Source organism: Calypte anna, chromosome 1 (genome assembly GCF_003957555.1).
Source record: "Calypte anna isolate BGI_N300 chromosome 1, bCalAnn1_v1.p, whole genome shotgun sequence".
Classification (NCBI taxonomy): Eukaryota; Metazoa; Chordata; class Aves; order Apodiformes; family Trochilidae; genus Calypte; species Calypte anna.
In genome coordinates, this window is record NC_044244.1 from 174,517,424 (window position 1) to 174,537,616 (window position 20,193).

Sequence of the window (20,193 nt, forward strand, 5' to 3'; positions counted from 1 at the left end):
TTTGACCAAACTGCTTCTTTCTTCCCAAGCTTGTGTCACCAGTTTCAAATTCCAAGAATTTCAAGGTCTTGTTATTATCAGGTCAACTCCTGAAGCTATCCTTGCTGGCATCTTTCACTTTTCTTTTTAAATGTACCATTAAGGGTTGGACTTGATGATCTCTGAGGTCCCTTCCAACCCAGTCGATTCTATGATTCTATGATGATTATAGACTTAGCTTTGCCATAGCTCTTTTTCTCTATACTCCTACTCAGGACTTTTGCTTTGAAGCAAAGTGTTTCCTTTCCTCTCCTCTCCCTTATGTCATCCTTTAATTAATTTATTTTTCACTTTTGAATATAAAGTACAAGGCATGATGCTAAAATCTTAATCTATATTTTCAGATCTTTGGGATGGAATTTTTTTTTTTTTGAAACACAGCAAACCTGTGACCCAACCATTCTTTCATGAAATGGCTTCTAGTATTCTAAGCCTATTACCTTCAACAACAAAAAGTTTTTCAAGGCTTTTCTAAAGCAGAGATGAATTTGTTACATTTCCATGAGTAATAAATAAAAAATCTCTATTTTCCAATGTAGCTTCTCTTCTGACTGGCACCACTACAGATTTTCAAAGTCTACAAAAGAGGAAGTGAGGGAATAAAAAAATTGTATGAAAACTGTCACTAGCATCCCTTAGTTGGCAGTCACTAGGATTTACAGGCATTTTGAAAAACACACTGCTGCTGTCTGGGATGCTACAATTGTTTCCACATGTGAAAAGCAGTGAGTAACAGCCAGAAAACCCCAAGTTCCAGTAGTGCCAGGTTAAAAATTGCCAGTAGTATTTTACAAATAGTATTTTGGTAGTATTTTTTCAAATACATCAACTGCATTAGAAACTGGCTAAATTTTACACTTCAGAAATACTTGAAACAGTCTTTTTTGTATTGTTTTTGTTTAGAAATGTCTACCTAGATTATGTTATATAACTTTGCAGTGAATTCACTCTTGAAAAAAGAAGTCCCAAAAGTCCTAAGAAGTCCTAAGTAGCCCCATAAAGCTCTGGAAAGGTTGCAAAATCCATTTCTCTGCATTAAAAACCATACCAAGAGCTCTCTGTTCCTAAGGTAAGTCATTCACTGCTTTTATAAAGCTCCCACAGACTTCCTAACCCTCTCCCTTCTTCCTCTTCTGCATCAAGAGATCTGAATGTCTTCCTGTCCTCTTCCCCTCTTTGTTGGTCACTTGGCTTCTTGTGCTCCCATTGCACCTTGGCATCTCTCTCTCGTCCTCAAGAAGATATAAATGTATAAATGTCCATGTTCCCATGCTATTCCATTCCCTCTCCTTCATTCCTCATTTTTGTTTCTTTTCTTTAGACATGAAGTTGTTCACCCTGACCTGTTCAGTTAAACACTACAGAACAGGCTTTGTTCTGTGTAAAAAAAAAAATAATGAAGATACTTTTGGTTTTCCTATTGTTTAAAAATCACTTTTTTTAAAGTTCAAAATTCAAATTTCACTGAATCATCACCATTTATGCTAACCAGAATGTTGAGTTGAAAGCAGAGCCAGTTCATCTGTGGCAATGAAGACAGTGGTATTATTATACTTCTATATTCCTACAAATTTAAAGTTCCAGATATTTTCCAGGAGCAAAAATGCTAAAAAACAAAGAAGGCATTTGTGGAAAATCTCTTGTTAATTTTCCCCTTCATTGAGGCAGAAAAGAAAGAAGCTTCTATTGGTCATGAAGATCTGGAGAAAGAGACATGGAGCAATCTCTAGTCTGGACAAAACAGCAAAACAGAGCATCTCTGTCCTGATTCCATAGTCTGGTCTGGAGAGCAGAAGCAGTCAACCTGACATTACTCACAGCTCTCAACAGGCCAATGCATAAAGCAAAAAAAAGCAGTGGTATTTTTGAGGAGAATGGTGAAGGACCCCTGAGTTTCAAGCTGGGTGGCCAAATGGCTTATGACTTCTGCTAGTCAGGAAAGGTCATGGATGCACAAAGAGCCTAGATTTGATGGCACCCACACAGCTGCTGGAAGAAAAGGGAGAACTAATCAGGATGATAATAAAATGCAAGTACCTGAGACTCGTTAAGTTCCTGGGGAATAATTGGGAATGAAACCAAGGAAGTAGCATAGGGTTACATCCCATGGCTTTCTGGGAGACTGATGTAATCCAAATAGTGCACTGCCTCCTACACTCCATGTCCTTAGAAGGGAGAATTTGTAAGGGACCACATCAGGTTTCATATTATTCATAGTTTCACAATATTTTATTTATTTATTAGCCCCCCTTGCCTTTGTTTTTGTTTAAGACACTATAGATGTTTTTAATTGTTATTTTTAGGAGCACCAAGGCCTTTAAGAACAGGCATCCTACCAAAAAAAATGCAGCACTGATATCAGCAGGAGTTTGCATTGAAACTCTGAAACTTCATCCACTCTTTTCTATTGATTTTTTTTCTTCTTCTTGTCTAAGAGTTTTAACAGTGCATACTTACAACTGGTTTTAACTATGGTTTTTATTTTAAAAGCTTAATTGTGAGCTTTAAAAATTCACTGTTAAAATTTTTAAATGAACAATAAATGTATGTAAAGTTTCACCATGACAGGTTTATTTTGGGAGGAAATGGTTCTTTTAAACTACAAACATTCTTAAATTATTTAATTATTCTTAAATTCTTTAATTATTTCTCTGTCCATCAACTCAGCTTATCCTTTTTATAAGAAAAATGGTGCAAGTTATTTCTTTACTATTTTTCCACTTTGATTACATTTTTCTCCTCAGTGCTGTCCTCTTTCTGCCTTGGAAAATGCTCATATATTTGCACTGTATTCTGCAAAACTACTAAACATTCAGACATTTTGGGTAACATTCAGAGAAAACTGGCAATATAAGAAATAAAATAGGGAATGTGAACATTTAAGACAGTATTTCATTTATTTGACTTGTTATACATTACGTGCAGCTGGGTTTATTTGTAGGAAATGCTGTAAACTATGACTGGATAGTAATCTGTGAATAGTAGATGTTCAGGGTATCTACTGACCACATTTTTTCAGCCTGCTGACTTAAGGCTGCATAAGTCAAAGGATCAACTCCTCAGACAGGCTTAAACAATGAGGAGCTCCAAAGTACTAAACTGACAGTCTTGAAAAATTTACACCCATAATGCAGCAATTAAAAAAAAAAATAATTTTACACTAACAATTAATTTACCACAATTAAGAATTTATAAAGATAATCCTGGAAAAAAAAAAAAAAAAGACTTATGATGGAAGTTAATATAATCATAAGAGGCACAGACTAATGCAGTTACTGACAAAGTAGATGGGTTCATGATATGCTTACAGCTATCACCACAACAGAAAATAGCAGAATAAAAGATACATATGAAAAAGTCCCAATTTGTCTATCTGCCAGTGCACATTATTGCTGGAAATGCCTTTTTTCATAGTGTTTTTCCATTTTGAAATGACCCATTTAATAAGGCTTCAATAATTTCACTTATGGGACTTGTACAGTCAAATTACAGACTACAGACCTCAGGAAACATCTGCAAAAAGCCTGAACTTTCCTGTCTGAATTTGATCCTGTATCTGTTAGTTAGTTAATCTGGCATCAGACCAAGTAATATCCCTATCTCAGTTGTCACGAGCAACCCTCCATATTCCTGCCTTTCTGCTACACATCTCCTTTCACTCTTTCATTTTCTGTAAAGCTCTCGCAATCCATCTCATAAATCAAGACTTCTCTGTCCTCTCACCACTAGGATTCTCTCTTCTAAACTCTCTCAAATCTTTCTTGTAAACCAGCACACAGAATAACGCATCTTGCTCATGAAGAACTTCAACCAAAGCATGAGAGAAAAGGATGTTAGTGACTGTTCATACCCCATGACAATTTGGCCAGCAGCTGGTGAGAATCCAGGTGATCATAAGCAGGTATTCTTTTGAAGTACTGGGACACTGACACCTTTTGGTATCAAATAAATGAAGGTATAGGATCAAGGCTAGAGGGTATCATTGGAGTGGCAAATAAACATTATTAATGGTTAAACTCATGAGTAACCCCAATTTACTGCTAGAAGGATACCTTACACGTTTCAGAAAGCCACTACTCTGAACACGCACATCATATTTATTTCTAATTTTACAATTAAGAAAATCTCCTGCAGGAAAACACAAAAGAAAATGAAAAAAACAGGTAACCAAATAACAGAGCAGGCCTTCTGAAAGCTCGCAGTAACAAAAGAGAAAAGGGTACTTAATCATTAAAGAATGCATTTTAGCTGTGACTTTTTTATTCTGTTTCATTATTGAAATAAAACATGATCACTGAAGATGGTTTTTTTAAAGCCTGGAATGCAGAACAGACTAAGCATCTCATATATGTATTTTGATCTTGCCTTATAAATATAGAACTATATAAAAATTAAAAACATGACTTCATGTCCTACTTCTGCTTTGTCAAAAAAATAATAGCAAACCTCATAAGTAAAATCTTTCCTTGTGAATTAAATAAAATGTATTAAGAAAGTGGTCATATAATATTAGAGTTTTTCTTTTTTATCTCAAATTTGAGAAAACTCTGTAATGAAGACATTATTTTTTTACTTTATGAATAATTACTCTAGGTATGTTGAATGGAAAGCAAATGGTCTCTTCTGTTTTCACTTTTAGCTTCATCTTTCTATCAGAAATCCTCTGTCTTGTTCTTACCCTAAGATGGTTCTCTGAGCTTTCCAGAGCCCATACTCTTTACTACAAATTTTGGCTAGATTAGGCTCCAGCCATCTGCCAGCCTGCATTTTATTCACTGCAGGACACAAGAACTATCTCAGAGAACAGGCAAAACCTTCAAAACTAAGAGTTTAAAAAGGAATGTCAAGGAAATAAGTACAACATACACAGTGAAAGGTGTTGCCTATAGTATTCATGGAGCTTCAGTGTATATTAGAATATCAATTTTGAAAAGAGGTTACACAATTACATTTAAAAGAAATGTTCTCAGTTATTTTCAGGGTTTAGTTTATAAAGAAATAATCCTGTTCAGACTATTTCCCAGAACACATTCTTCAAAGCTTCACTTTGTTCTTGACATAAATTGAAAACAATAATATAGATATACTGTACACAGGCTTCAGAATGGCATTAAAGAGGCACATTATCAATATGTTTAAAACATTTAGAAAGCTTAGCTTCACATCTTTCTAAGTGAATGACTAGATACTTAGACTGAGTAATATCTGTTTCAATAAACTGCTGTATGTGAAATGTTTTGAATAATAGTTAATTTATGCTGAGGTAATGACAGAGTAATATAACTGAACTCTGTGCTAATAGGAAAAAAGAGGCCCCTTCCAGCTATTTCTCTTACAATCAGCTGCAGTAATTTTCAACCCAGCTCTGTCTCTCGTATAAAATATTACTTAAGTGTATATTAAAATGCTTGTTGCCAATTTTAAAAATCAATAGTTGGTACCTGTCATCCATATGGAGAAAACAAAATAACCAGACAACAAAGAGGAAATTTTCATGTGCAAGACCTATATTTTACCTATTTCTGCAATAAAAGAGAGCAATTTCAGTAAATGATGTTCTTTTTTATACCAGCAAAATATTAAACTGAGTTTGGGTAAGACTCCAGAATGTTCCAACAAAAAAATGGGTAAGAAATTTACCCAGCCAAACAATTAGTTCCAAATCAGACTCAGAGAAGACTGAGATATTTTCTGCGCTGTTATTCACAGATTTTCTCCAAAATTCCTTTGCTGAATGAATTATCTGAAATGTATATAACTTTGAAAGAAGTGGATACTGATACTACTCACAGCTTCCTACTTATTGCTGCACTATCCATATTAATCCCTTAGCAGGACTGCTCCTAGAAAGGAAGCAGAGCCCATCCCTTGTATGGAGTCAATTAAGTACAAGCAAACATGGAAGTGGCCAGTGCTGTGGGTACAATTCAATCAAACAGATCCATCGGGGTGGTTTTGATATTCCTGTCACATCAAAGAAACGGTGCCCAGAAGAAAAAACAAGTTAAAAATGAAATCAGAATAAATAGGACTAACTCTGAGTGAAAGCAAGAACCAGTGCATGTTTACAAGGACCGATGTTACCTTGAAATTGTTATATAGTGCTAATAGAAGAGCCTGTTAATTTTTTCCTCATAAATTTGCCAGGTTCAGCCACCAGGGAAAGGCTAGCATTCCAGCTTCCTTTGTTAAAGATATATCTATCTTGCTGAGTTTTGACAGCCCTATCATGTCAGCCCTCTGTAGTAGCAAAGAGTGTTTCAGCAAGGGGGGGGAAAAAAGGAGTGAAAAAAAAAAAAAAAAAAAAAAAAAGAAGTGAAAACTGATGTGATCTACTCTGCTTCCTGTGGGCATATTTCACTATAGCAGATCCAGAGGGATGCTTTGTTATTCCTGTCAGATCAAAGAAAGAGATAACACAAGAAAATATAAAAGGAAAGATAAAACCCAGAAATGAGGGTAACCGAAAAGCACTGCAAGACTATCGCATCATTATGACTCTTCAAATTATTTAAATATGCTAAATATCAAGTCACCACCAAAGAAATAAATATTGCATAGGCCATATGCTCTGTTAGCTGCCAGCAAAACTGTCCTACTAGGATTAGTTTATGAGCTCAGCAACTGCCTGTCAAACAGTAGTAATTTTAATCATTTTTCAATTTGCTGTGTGAGTTGCAAGCATGCTCAGGTATTTTGACAGGTGGCTGCTTGGAACAAATATCTGAGCCCAGTAGCTTCACACTGCCTTGCTTACCTAAGCACTTGCAATTCCTCTTGGACTGAGGGGATGCAAGCATTTGGTGAAGCTGTGGCAGGCACAGGAACGTCACTGTGCTACATGGTTAAGCCATATTTGCCACTCACAAGGATGACACAAAGCTAGCCTGAAGTTCAGTAGCTGTGCAATAGGAAGTTCCACTTGATTTTTCAAAGCATTTTTAATCACAAACAAGCTGAATAGATTTTAAAAAGGAAAAAAAAAAAAAAAACGAGAGAGAGAGGGAGAGAGAAGAGATCTGGATATGATTTTAACAAATGAACAGAAAACCTGAACTAGTATGTTTCAGCACACTAGATGTGCTTTCAGTACTACACATGATTAATGTACTATGCTCAAACTGAACATGCCCTCTTAATTATTTTGTGCTCATTCTACAAGGCAGTATGAAAACAATTTTATTTCTTCTGTTGCGTTTTTATAATGACCATTATAACTGTGCTGTTGCCATTCAGCTACTTCACATTGTGCAAAAGCAAGCTCCAAACTTAGAAAAACCCACAACCCAACTGATTTTTGAGCACCTAGATTTCCAGGTGTTTGGCAAATATGGGAGTCCTAAAATATATATAGAGAGAGAAACCAGAGAAGGAAATCTATTTCCCTAAAGACATGAACCAGATACTAAAGCACCACAGATTACATTTCTGACACTGTTCTTTACACATTAGCATTCTCAGCATCAACCCCCTGAAGTCAGTCAAATCTGTCCAGTGGAAAGGATTTGGATTATGATGTAAACTAACAGTAAAGACAATTCCAAATAACATCTAATGTCCAATATAACTACTGTTTATATATTAAAAAGAGATACAGGCTTTGTACCAGGGATGTTCTGTCATGTTTCTCCACAGGAGAAGACTGTCATGGTAAAGTTCATTATCAATTACTGCTTTACAAGTACAAGATGAGTTAAGCTGTCATAATTTCCTCAGCCAGAGATCCTGCGCTGTCAAAAAATGTCAATTTTTAATCTGACAAAGGAAGAAAATTATCTGTTATTCTGACCTCTAATTTCTTGACATTTTAATGCTGTAATTGCTGTGGTTAGTGCTCCAACCATGATTTCACCTGTCAAGTAAGAATGAATCAATATCCTTAAGCTGTTCTTCAGGTTTTAGCTTTCACCTCACTGCTTTTACTTTAAAACGAGGAAGAATTTACAAATGGAATACAAAAGGTTGCAACAATAATATTTTTTTTTTAAAAAGGAATAATTTTGGAACATATAACATATAACAATAAACATTTGGAAAAATGTTTATTTTGTTACATATTTTTCCTCCTCATTAAAATATGAAAACAATTTTGCAATATACAGAAAGAGAAATGATAGAACTGAAGAATCTCCCACCTTCTAATAATAAAAGATGCAAACAACAAAATTCAATTGTATGTATTCTTGTTGAGCACTTAATTCAGGACTGTCATGTCACTCTCATCACTACTTGAAACAAACTATAGTGATCAAATATTTTTTATGATATCAGGAAATTAAAAAATTGTTAAAAAAAAAAAAAATCAGCATGTTTAAATAAAGTCACTATATTTTACCAATTCACTGCAGATCTTAAGTTGCCAAAGTGTTATTACACAGGCAGACATATGTGATTTCATGGACTTCAGTAGAAAACTTAATGCTATCCCAGGATTCTGGTTTCACCCGTTGAGAATTTGCAAAACAGAAAACGAAGAAAGCAAGGCAGAAGGAGAGGCTTTGACTAAATTGATCCAAAAGGAACAAAAGCTGAGGATGGTAATTTTTCCAGTGCTAAACGGTAGAGAGTTGTTAGAGTTCCCCCTTGCATGGGAGGAAGATATGAAGGATGACAGGGATGAGTTATCCCACCACTGAATACATTTTTGCTCCATCCAGACGGCTGCTGAAGTGACTCTTTCACCATCCTTCAGGAATGGTTATGGACAATGAGCACCCCAGTGAGGTGCTTGATTCTGGGGCATGGGGTAAATCAGAAGGGGCAAAATATGGAATAAACACCTCATGGGGATCTGCCTTTTTACATCATGTCTTTCAGTCAGCTCAGACCTAAATGGGACAGGGTTTTATATGAAGCCTTATTTTAATGGTCCCAGCTTCTGCTGGGACTCAGCTCAATATGAAACCAGTTACAGGCAAAGTTTGAGGAGGTTACTGCAATATTTGAGTCCATTGGTCTGATGGTGGCTGCTGCCTGGCTTAGTTCACAGCTATTTATTGTGAACATTCACCATCTTCTGTGTGATACAACAAAAACATTTCAATTTCTTTAGAAAATACTCATAGAAAATTTTGGATACTAAGATATGCATTTTCCTGGATAAAAGCTCAATTAATTTCAAAATGCAGTGTTCTTTAGTTAAGATGCCAGACACCACCACCTGCCACAGTAAAACATATAAAAGAATTGTTATAACTATTTTTATAGGTGCTAGTGTTCCTGTCCTTATATTTCTGTATTTATGAGTGGGATTCAGAGGCTTTTAATAGATCTTTTATCTTCTAATTTTTTTTTTTGTGGAATATCTAGTAAAAGCCAGAATAAAAGAATAATGTGGAAAAAAAACCCACCACCAACAAAGAGATTCATACAGAACATATATACTTCTAAGAGAAACATGACATCCAAATGCCTGATCTATTGGATCATCAAGATGTCAAATGCTTTATTACTGGCCAGAGAATGTCTGCTAGTTTCATAAACAGGGCTCAGGAAAAAAGACAGCAGCTTTAAATCTTTCTATATTTATATGTGTTGTAATTTCTGATTTAAAATGAATAAAAAATAATTTTTGAACCTTTTTTATGACAAACCACAACTCACCAATAACAGATCTCTTCAAGGATTAAGAGTAGGATTTTTAATGCTTACCTACAACCTTATGTATTTATATATAACAAAAATTAGAAAGATTCAACTTTTTTAGACATGCTTTCTAATTGCAAACAATGAATTTTATTTACTAATCTAACTTGTGACAATGAAGATTAAGTTTTTCCTTTAGATGTTTATGTAATGTAAATAGCCTAAAAAGAGGTTTATACGCTCCTGACTGGCAAGCCATGGGTCAGATGTACAAGTGAGTGAACAAAAACATCACCATGAATTTTTTTAAATTTCTGATGACAAGTTATGCATGTAAGTAGAGCCACAGGAGAGCTGAAGAGTCTCATCATGTCATAAGATGTTAAATAAGGTGTACAGACAGATAGACCTCAATCCTACAAGATACCCTGTGGGAGTAGACCCTTAAAATTGAGACACAGGAGTCTGCCCATGCAAATCAGTACCTTAAGCCACGCAAATCCCTTGTATTCATGTGGCTTGACACCTGTTTTTTACTTAAAAAAAGCATTGCTCAGTCATATTTCCACTTTTGCACCTTACTGACTACTCTTGTGTTCAAGTTTTAAAATCCAGAAAACAACTATATGAATGCTAACTATTTGAAGCAGTGGGATCAATGCAACTCTTGCTATTCTTAAAACTAAGAAAATACTGATTGTTTACTAAACACAAGCTTTGCAGTGCATGGTCTGAAAATCCAGCTCCAGGAAACAAGGGGTGTATTTTTCTTTTCTGTAGTTCTACTCCTCAAAAAGCACCAAATGCAGAAGGTGTAACAGCCCACGACTAAAAGAAAAGCCATGCCAAGCCCCTATATTTAGCTGGATACAAATGCCTTCTAGAATCTATTTCTTTTTGAAATCTATAGATTTCTGTCTCCGAGATTAGAAAACAAACAAACAAAAACCCATCGCCTGGCAATATATAAATTATCACTGTTTTGCATACAGCAGATGGCAGCTATCTGGGGGAATGGAAGATTGTGTGCATACAGCTTCATCACAGCAGTACTCATCTAGCAGCTGTTGCTTCTTCACACTTTTCACCAAATTTCAATTGTTTTAGGCAACAAATGGATGATATTAAGAAATGATCATTCAAATTAATAGTCTTACTAAAACAAGTACAGTCACTGGAAGGAAACGTATCAGGAGAGCTAGCATGACCTTTTTTTTTCTTTAATTTACTGATAAATTTGAAACTCGTATATATGTGCATATATATATTTGTCACACACACACATATATACAAACAGAAATACTTGTATGGTCAACAAATAGCAAACATCTTTGTTTTGGTAACAGTTTGATTACACTTTATATGATTAACACAAAAGAATTCTGAATAATTCTCTCAGTCACTCAAGAAAATACATTCCTTTTCAGATATTCTCACCATTTCAGAGATATATTCTCACCATTATCTGACTGAAAATGTTAGATTTTTTTTTTCCTGTGACTATGGTGCAATTTTTTCTTTCAACTCTTCAGTTCTACTAAGGGAATTTAATCAAAGTAAATTATAAAAAGTAGCAGAATATGTATTACCGAATATACATTACATTGTAATTTCCTGTATCATAACTGACCATTAAATATATTAGTAACTTCAAGTAAACAGAATACTTTGGGTCATCTGTTTTATTGCCCATTTATCAATACTCACTTCTGAAGTCACCTATGATGTAAATTCTGAATCAAGTCACACACACCAATTTTTTCCAGCACCAAAAGACAACCATTTCTCACATCAGCTCCCATCAGTTTTTAGAAGGAGATGGCAGTAACACCTACCTCCCTGAGGACAGGATCAGTGATACTATCCAGGTTCACAGAGCCTTCATACGTTAGGTAGTGGAAAACGTTGAGTGCCCGCACGGCTTCTGGTCCTCGCTGCTTGTAGCCAAAGATAAGGTCAATCCACTGATGGAGCTGACATGATACAAACTCACTTTCCAGGGCCTGCAAGTGAAATTCAGAGTTGGGATGTAAATTCTGTCTTGCAATTTCATGCTTAAATTACATCCTACCTTCTCCTGTTATCTAAGGAAACAGAAAGGGCAGCATTACATTTCCTGTTCAGGCTTATTCAATATCTCTGAAAGCTTTCAAACACTAAAAACCAGAACAAATTATATTGAGAAAAACTAAAAAAATATTCTCTTTCCTTCAGCTTTATTAGAAGCCAATACTCTTTTCAGCTACTGCATTTCTCCCAGCTGCAAAGGGTTTAATTATTAAATTTTGGGTTTGTCAAATAAGTTAGGTAATTCATCGATAAAAATCAATGAAAATGGGAAAAAAAATTGAAAAAAAACTCTATCTCCCAACTAACTTTTCAACTATTTATGATTAGTCTTATATCTAATGCAGAAATCTGAGGATTAAAGAGACTGGTAAAAAGAACTTCCAAACTCAATGTGTCAATTTTGACTGGTTTCTCAAAGGAGAAAAGTATTCTTCACAATAATTTTTTGATTTTAGGTTGTTTCAAAAAAGAAAACACAGGCCACGAATAGTTAGATGACATTTAAAAATCAGATCAAGGATTGCTATTCCTTTCCTGAACATATGGAAAGAGATTAATTCTAGATAGGATATTTCTGTTGAGCCTGAGCCAACCAATATGCTTTTATAAGATATGACTGGAATCCTTAGAAGGTACTATTGACTGAACTGGAGTTTTTGAAAGCTGAAGACATTTCAAAGTTTCTTGTTACCACTCTTCCCTTGACAGACTATGTCTCTTAGTTTCCCGTGAGCACCTACTTGGATGCACAAATTGTTCACCTATAAAGACTATTATAAGATGTATTTAAGGTGACATCCTGGAACACTCATTCTTTTCTAATGTCACCTGATTCATGCCAAAATTTTTACAGGTGTCCTGGCCCAAACTATATCATAAGTCCTGCTTTTCTACAGTGCCATATACCTGGTTCCCTTTGATCAGAACAAGTGCAGTTCAGTTCTCAGATCTGGGAACAAGCTTCCAACAAGTTTGTTAGAAAAAAACCCAAATAACATTACAGAATCACAGAAATTTGAGGCTAGAAGGGCTGTCTGGAGGTCATCTGGTCCAACTCCTCTGCATGACCACTGACAGCAGCCCAGGACTGCACTGAGCAGGCTTTTGAGTATTTCCAAGGCTGGAGACTCAATAACCTCTCTGAGCAACCTGTGCCCCCATAGTAAAAAAAAGTGTTTTCTGACATTCAGAGGGAACCTCTTGTGCTTCAGTTTGTGCCCATTGCCTCTAGTTCTGTCACTGGGCACCTCAAAAAGATTTTGGTAAACTCTCCCCCAAAATAAATAACAGCCTTAATAAAATTTATTATCTAAATATCTATGTAAAGTTTACCACTCACTCAGAGCTCACAGCAACCCTCTCCATTACATTATCCTAAATCTATCTCATTCTCAAACTCAGTGGCTATCCTCCCCCACCCCAAGAAGTCCTAATTTATCCATTGCTCCTAGCACAGTGCCACACTTCAGCAAAGACACTTTTCAGCTAGGACAGGGTTTCACCTAGAACATCTAGGACAAAAGGAGGCTGCTTAGGAAATAATCACTGGACACTGTAGTACTGTGCCATGCACTTCCCAGAAGTGGTAGCAGCAGCCCCTGCCCACCCCCCCCCTAAGCACAGGAATAGGGGCAGATGGGGCAAGACCCATGGATCCGCTTCCCTGGGTAACCACTTAGTCACTCCTCAGAAATTCTCCCTGTAATGCTCCACATGGAAAAGGAACTCTCTGTGCTGTGGTGACAAACTGAACCATTTTCTGTCAAAACCAGTGACTGCTATTTCTGAGGAAAATGAATGGGAATGCTTATTATGTGTAATAGCTAACGTAGCTCAGTTTGCAAGGGCTCAAGTTCAGCATACAAGAAAAAGCTATAAAAAATGTTCTACATGTTGTTTCCTTTCCAAAATATAAAACAAATCTGGTGGTTTTCAAAATTAGTGGCCATCGTGCAAATTGCAAGTAATATAATTTAAATAGCACTAATACTTAATACATTTAAACTAATACTGTATGGTTTCATGCATTTCAGCTGATAAATATTCAAGAAATGCCAAATCCTTAATTGTGGTGTATTGCGTGTGTGCAACATGATATATTCAGCAACTATATAATCCCATAAAATTTTTTTTCATAGGACTTTTACCTAATTTAGCATGCAGGATGTTAGCATGCAGGGATAAAATTAAGCCAGCCACAGCAACCATAAATAAAGTATTTCCTAACCTTTAAATGCTCCATTTTTAATGTTCAGTTGTATGTAATAAAACTTTAAATGGAATTTAAAGCCTGTTGTCTTTCCAGCATCCGTGACCAACTTACAGTAAGCAGCCTAACTGTTCTCCTGCTCTTCCAAACTCTGTGTACTTATGTTTCTTTTGTATCTGCATGTATTATTTATTAAAAAATTATTAACAAAAAAATCATTAGACATTTGCTTTCATCTAAAAGGCACTGTTTTTTCTAGAATACAGAAAGCATTTCAGGAAAATGGCAAAACTTTTGGCTCTTTAAAGGTGGGATGCTAAATGTGCAAAAATAAATGCTTGGGTCAAATGAGCATATTTCACCCAGTATTTCCTCTAACATCCACTCCCTGGTGTTAGGAGAGCTGAATGCCCATGTTATGTTTCCCTGAGGCAGTTTCTGCTTGCATGACCAGCCCATACTCAGCAGCTTGTCATTCCAGAGAAGGGCTTACTGACCCTGGCAGGTTTGGAGAACTTCTGTTTTGCATGGATGAATGGTTCTTTAATAATTTAGTTAATAAATGAGGTACTTTTTAACAGAAGCACGTCAGCTGTCCCCAATTCTTTAAGTATTGTAAGTATTATTAAGTATTAATTGTACTATGTTTACAGGTCTAATGCTTCTTTAGAGGTTTGTATGTAGAAATGCAACACAAGTTTTGGGGAAATTTGTAGGGAATGAATTTAATTACCTTGAAGTATAAATTTAAGAACTCCCTAGATATTTTGAAGTTAGAGGAACTACTGTCAGGGATGAGAGGATGCTGATGGTAGCAGGGGGGCTCAAAGCCTTGTGCCTGCCAAGTGCCCTGTATTGGAAGACCAGTGTGGTGAGGAGATTTGTGGCAGAGACCAGAGTGGAAGGCACAGAGAAAAGCCAGAGCTGTGAAGGAGAATGGCTTTGCATGGGCCTTAACACCACACAGCCTCCAATGATGGGTGGCAATGGGTGACTTGTGACACTCACATCCCCCTCATTGGGGTGGTGTGTGGGATATGGCGCTGGGCAGGGACAAAGAGGCCACCAAAAGTTTGCAAAGTCCCATTTGGCCCTTGGAGGGGACAAAGCTCCTGATCTGTGCTTATAACCTGGATTCACCTTAGTCAGGAAAAAGCTTCAGATGTCAGGGCTGACCTGGTTTGCTGGTGTTTCTCCCAAGTACTTCTGCACCACTACTCAAGCGATACTTGCAGAATCCTCTCCCTAATTTGCTCTAATGCACAGGATGCTCCCCCTCCATGTAAGTGCCTCCTGAAAATTTATGAGGTGTTCACTGTCAACAGCACATTGTTTCATTTCTCAGGAATATGCAATGCTCAGTAGGGAATAGGGTGAAGGAATTTTCTGCATTTACATTAATTTGTAGGTACACTCGAAGACCATACAGAAAAAGATAATAACCTTAAAATAGGCTGGAAATGGCCTTAAAGAAGAGTGCTTTGGTGAACATTTTGGCTTTAAGTATTTTAAGGGCTTTAGGTTTTTTAGTATATTTCCAATATTAAAGACAAGAAAATTACTTTTCTTAAGAAAAGCAATAAGAATTATTGCTTATAGGATTATATATTCTTTTCATATCTTCTTTTATATTCATATGTTCTTTTCACTATATATGGCTTTTCAATATTCTTACTGTTTAACAGAAACAAGTAGACTCCTTTTTTTCTATTATGAGTAAACCATGCTGTTATATTCATGCACTCTGAAGCTAAACTTGTTTGAACCACTGTTATCAGGGCTTCATTTTCAAATAGGAGTATTCTAGTCAGCATTTTTCATTAGTTTTTTTTCAAGGGAGGGAGTCTCCTATGGTACTGTTTTTAGTAAAGTGACTTTTATTGCTAATAGCTAAACCACAAGCATTATGTTTAGTAGGAGAAAGATAAGTATTTGGAAGTAAAGGTATTCTGCTTTTTGCACGTTTGCAGGCAAATGAATGCTCACATGTTGCACAGGCTGAAAATCTGGGCTGTAATTGTTGTAAAAGATAAATAGATATTAGTAAATTTGTGTTTACGTAGAACCTAAATAAAGTTTATTTTACCCAAGTTACTGCTTAGTGAGATTAAGCAGAATAGCTCTTTTCAGACTTTGAAGTGCGAATGCTGCACATTTCCCTCTCCATTCATCCTACTTTGATGTTAAAATTATATTTTACTGAGATTCCAGAAGGAGGCACTGGTCTTTATTTTAATGCATACTATGTGCTATATAGAGTATCCTAAGTTCTGGAATTATAAAGTATGCTATTCAAATCTCTTTCTAATACTAATTTTTGTGTTACCTGGTAATTTGTGTCACCAGAGAAGAGGAAAGCTCTGACACTGCTCCTCTTCAGGACCAGAGCTGCTCCATTCCTGCCATGTTTCCCTTCCCCCTGTAGCTATCCACTGCCTGTGTCTCCAAGAACTCCTACCACACTATTTTGCTGCTAACTATATTCAGTATATTTTAAAAAAAATATTTTCTCCAAACTACTCTGAGTTATTTTGCTTTTGTAGATCTGCTCAATAACAGGCCATTGGCTGTTTCAGTGTGCCAGAAGGGTTTTTTTTCTCTCCCCCTTAAATCCACGCTCTTCTGCAGCCACTGAATGTAAAGGTTCTCCTTGTCTGATAGTTCTTAGGCTCCTTTGCCATTCCTTGTATGACTACAAGAGTAAACTCTTTGACTCTTGCCACAAAATCCAACAGGCAATACTGATATTTGAAATAAGTTTTGTTTAAACTAAGTAATATTGTAATTAAAATGAAAGTGCATCCTACAGATTTGGGTTACTGAGAGATGTCTGCATAGAAACTTATCTTTATGTGATCATCTCTAAGATGTAAATAAATTTCTTCAGTGATACAGGAAGTTTTTTAAAAAAGCATCAGTCTTTTCCAAATTAGATTGAAATCCCTGTTAGCTGAATGAGTTCTAATTGGATTGAGAACAAACCTTGGCAATACACAAAATAAAATCAAAGCTACTACTGAGGAAGTAATATCAAATCTTATCTACTCCTTATCTGGTAAAAAAATAAAGTCAACTGCTGCTGCATGGTGAGGAGAAATAATAAATCTTCCAGATTCTCATAGCACAGAGATTTTCATAATAGATGTTTCTAATGACTATTCAAGAAGCTTTTTAATTATGAAATACTATGCATGCTTCTGAATAGCCAGGGAAACATAATAATAATTGGCAGAAGAGAGCAAATAAATCATTTCAAAGACAGAAAGAAAATGCAATCTTAGCAACAGTTATGTAATAGGAACAAAATCTGTGTAACAACAGGACACCGTTTAGAGTCTCAAAAATATAATTTATAGTGAATGCACTTTACTCAACGCTGCAATTTGTAATTGAAAATGTGTATAAGCCATAATGAAAATATAATTATAATTAACTTTGAATTACACAATCTTGCATCTTCTGTTTCAAAACTAAAGAAGGCTTATTATAAGTGATCTGCTTCAGTGTTTCATGTGGTGTTCCCTGCCTTGATTTAACATGCTTGACTTACTGACTGAATCTGTTCCATTTCTGGCTCTCAGGACTGCTCTAAGCCTGTGGGGAATGAGAGGCTGAGTAGGACTACAGATGCACATCTGTGGAAGGTTTTATGCGTGGGTTGTTTGTTTTGTTTTTTTTTTCCTGGCAAAATGGGAGATTATGATTGATGAGCCCAGCATTAGGGTAATGTTATCAGGGACACTTTCTGCCTCTGTCCTTTGTGCCATCGCCGAGGTCAGCCCATAATCATGTTAGCATTGAACATTGTGCTTTATTAATGTTTCATGAGTAACTCCAGAGCGATCAGTCTAGCTTTGTGTGGATAAATAAAACTGCTACAACAATCCCTGATGTATACACTGAGTGCTTTAGAAGCTACTGCAATGGGTCTTAAAAATAACTTGACTGTCTTTCCCAGTCTTTACAATGAGTCTAATTTTCACAAGTTTAAAGGAATCTCTTTTGATGGAAAACCATGTTAATCTCCATTTCTCTTTTTAGTTAGAAGTGTAAAACACCCAACTAAACAAAGTTATAACAACACCAAAACCCTGCCTTTTATTAATTTGCACAGAATTTTCGTAAAGCTTGTTGACCAACTGGTTAAATTAAGTTGATTCGTGTCCCTGTGCCTCTGGTGCTTACTGGGCTCTTCTCTACTTGTCTTAATAAGTCTCAGGATGAAACACTGAAATTCTTGCTGTTATTTAAAGAAAATTTTTACATTCATAAATGTGCAGATTGGCTGTATATAGGGTTTTGTATTTACTCCCAGACAAAATGACACATTTATATATGCTTGCAGCCAGCAAAAAATTATGTATGAACAGAAGGAAATAGTTTCAGCTAGGGATAAACAAGATCCCACTCTATGTTATATAGGAGTCTTTCCAGTGAAATAAAATGACTTCTGCTAATTTCATTAGACAAGGGATTAGGAGAACACTTACTTGAAATTTTCCTTAATTTTCTGGGGCTTTCCTGTAAACATGTTTTCTACTTGCTTTGATAAGTTGCCGTAGAAATTCCAGGCTTGCACAAGCTTGCTGTGTTTTACACGTCAGCACCACACCCAGACTATTTTTTTCCTTGAGATAGATTATTGTATAGCAGCCAAAGCCTGGCCTGGAGATGACCTAACTGAATAATACATCTGCTGGCTGCTGTTCAAAACATGGAATCAGACATTAGGTTGTGAATGTCAAACTTTCCATTCCTTTTATATTTGTTCCTTACTTTGACTAGCCTACTTCTAGTGACCAAAAAAGGGGCATACTGGCAGTTTGATCTATGAGCTAATAAAACCTACCTGAGGTAGCTTTTCTGAAAAATTATTTAATATTTTATCTTTCAAAATATAATTTCATTTCCTCTTACTAGGCATACGATCTACATTGTCATGAAAAGGATTATCCTGCTTTAGCTAGTTGCTACTTTATAATAAGCTTTATAAAAAAACCCATGCATATATCATGTATTTTAGACATCCCAATTTTAATTCACTTTGTTCCTATCATCTGAATTCCATCCAAATGTGAGTACTTCTTCTGTCATCTACTTGCCTAGAAGTAAATCTAATATTCCAGGTGCAGTCTCAAAAGAACCATAGACAGGTACAACTGTTTACATCCACTATGATGCAATGATTCTCCATAGGCAGCATCAAAATACACTTATATCTGGTGAATATAGAATTAGAGAGTTTAATCTAATCTAATTGCTGCTCATTATCAACCTTCTCTTGCTTCTGCTTTATTTTTGGTACTAATTTTTGTTTCCAAACTTCTGCTTCCTATTGAATATCATTAATTCTTTCCTCCCAAGGTGATTTTCAGTGTAATTTCTGTACCTAATTCAAATAAATTTATGGATTTTTCACCTATTTTCTAGGCAATTACTATCTTTATGATCATTTGTGAACTTTATCAAACTGCTTAAGGTAGCCTGTACCTGTGCAGAACTGAATTTTAACAACCAAAGCTCTTGCTAAAAGTAGATGCTGGGATGAATAAAGGGAAGGCAGAAAATGCCTCAAGGCAAAACTGTAGCACAACAGCCTGATGCTCACATCTGTGGGCACAGGGGTAGGAGACAGTATAGGAAGGGTATGATACCTAAGTGAGGTAATATCTGATTTGAAAATCTGCAAAGTACTCAGTTTAAGGTTGTAATTCTAAGACTACTCTACTGCTACTGCTCTTGTCATCAGTTTGTCTGTCTTGTGGCAGTTTGAGCATACTTAGATTCCTAAGGAATCAGTCACCATTGCTATTACAGATTAAAATTTAAAAAGCATTTCTCTTAACTACCAGCCTTGACTGAAAGAAGAGCCCTGAAGGGGCATAAATGCTATACTCTAAATTCATGTAAGCAGGTGTTTTCTTCAATAGCCAAAAATAACCCAGTACAAATCATTTCACTAGAGAGTTCCTATGTTATTTCCTAAGAAGGAGATGCTGCACCAGAGAAATCAAATAAACTAAAGCTAACACTTTTCTTTGAGTGATCTCCTATCACATAGTGAATTATAATTTGCTATTATTCATTCCATCTTTGTGGAAGTGAAAGATAGAGAAACACAAATTAGAAAACAAGTAGGAACATTTTTGCCTAAGGGAGTCATCAATATTCCTCACTACATTCTCCAATAGGTGGCATCTGTTTATCCTTTTTTCACTAAGCTATCACACTTCTGTCAAAAGTAAACCTCTTGGTCAGCTTCAGTGTGCTTGTGACTTGGCTCAGTTCAG

General features: G+C 35.9%; 1 protein-coding gene across 3 annotated transcripts in view; it reads right to left on the reverse strand.

Annotated features, from left to right (window-relative positions):
* The window catches only part of NBEA (neurobeachin), a 464,261-nt gene that overhangs the window by 34,932 nt on the left and 409,136 nt on the right, over positions 1-20,193 (reverse strand). For all 3 annotated transcript variants that reach the window (XM_030449922.1, XM_030449935.1, XM_030449928.1), the window contains one exon: positions 11,460-11,627. In XM_030449922.1, coding sequence (XP_030305782.1) covers positions 11,460-11,627 — 168 coding nt within the window. The remainder of the gene's footprint in view (positions 1-11,459; positions 11,628-20,193) is intronic.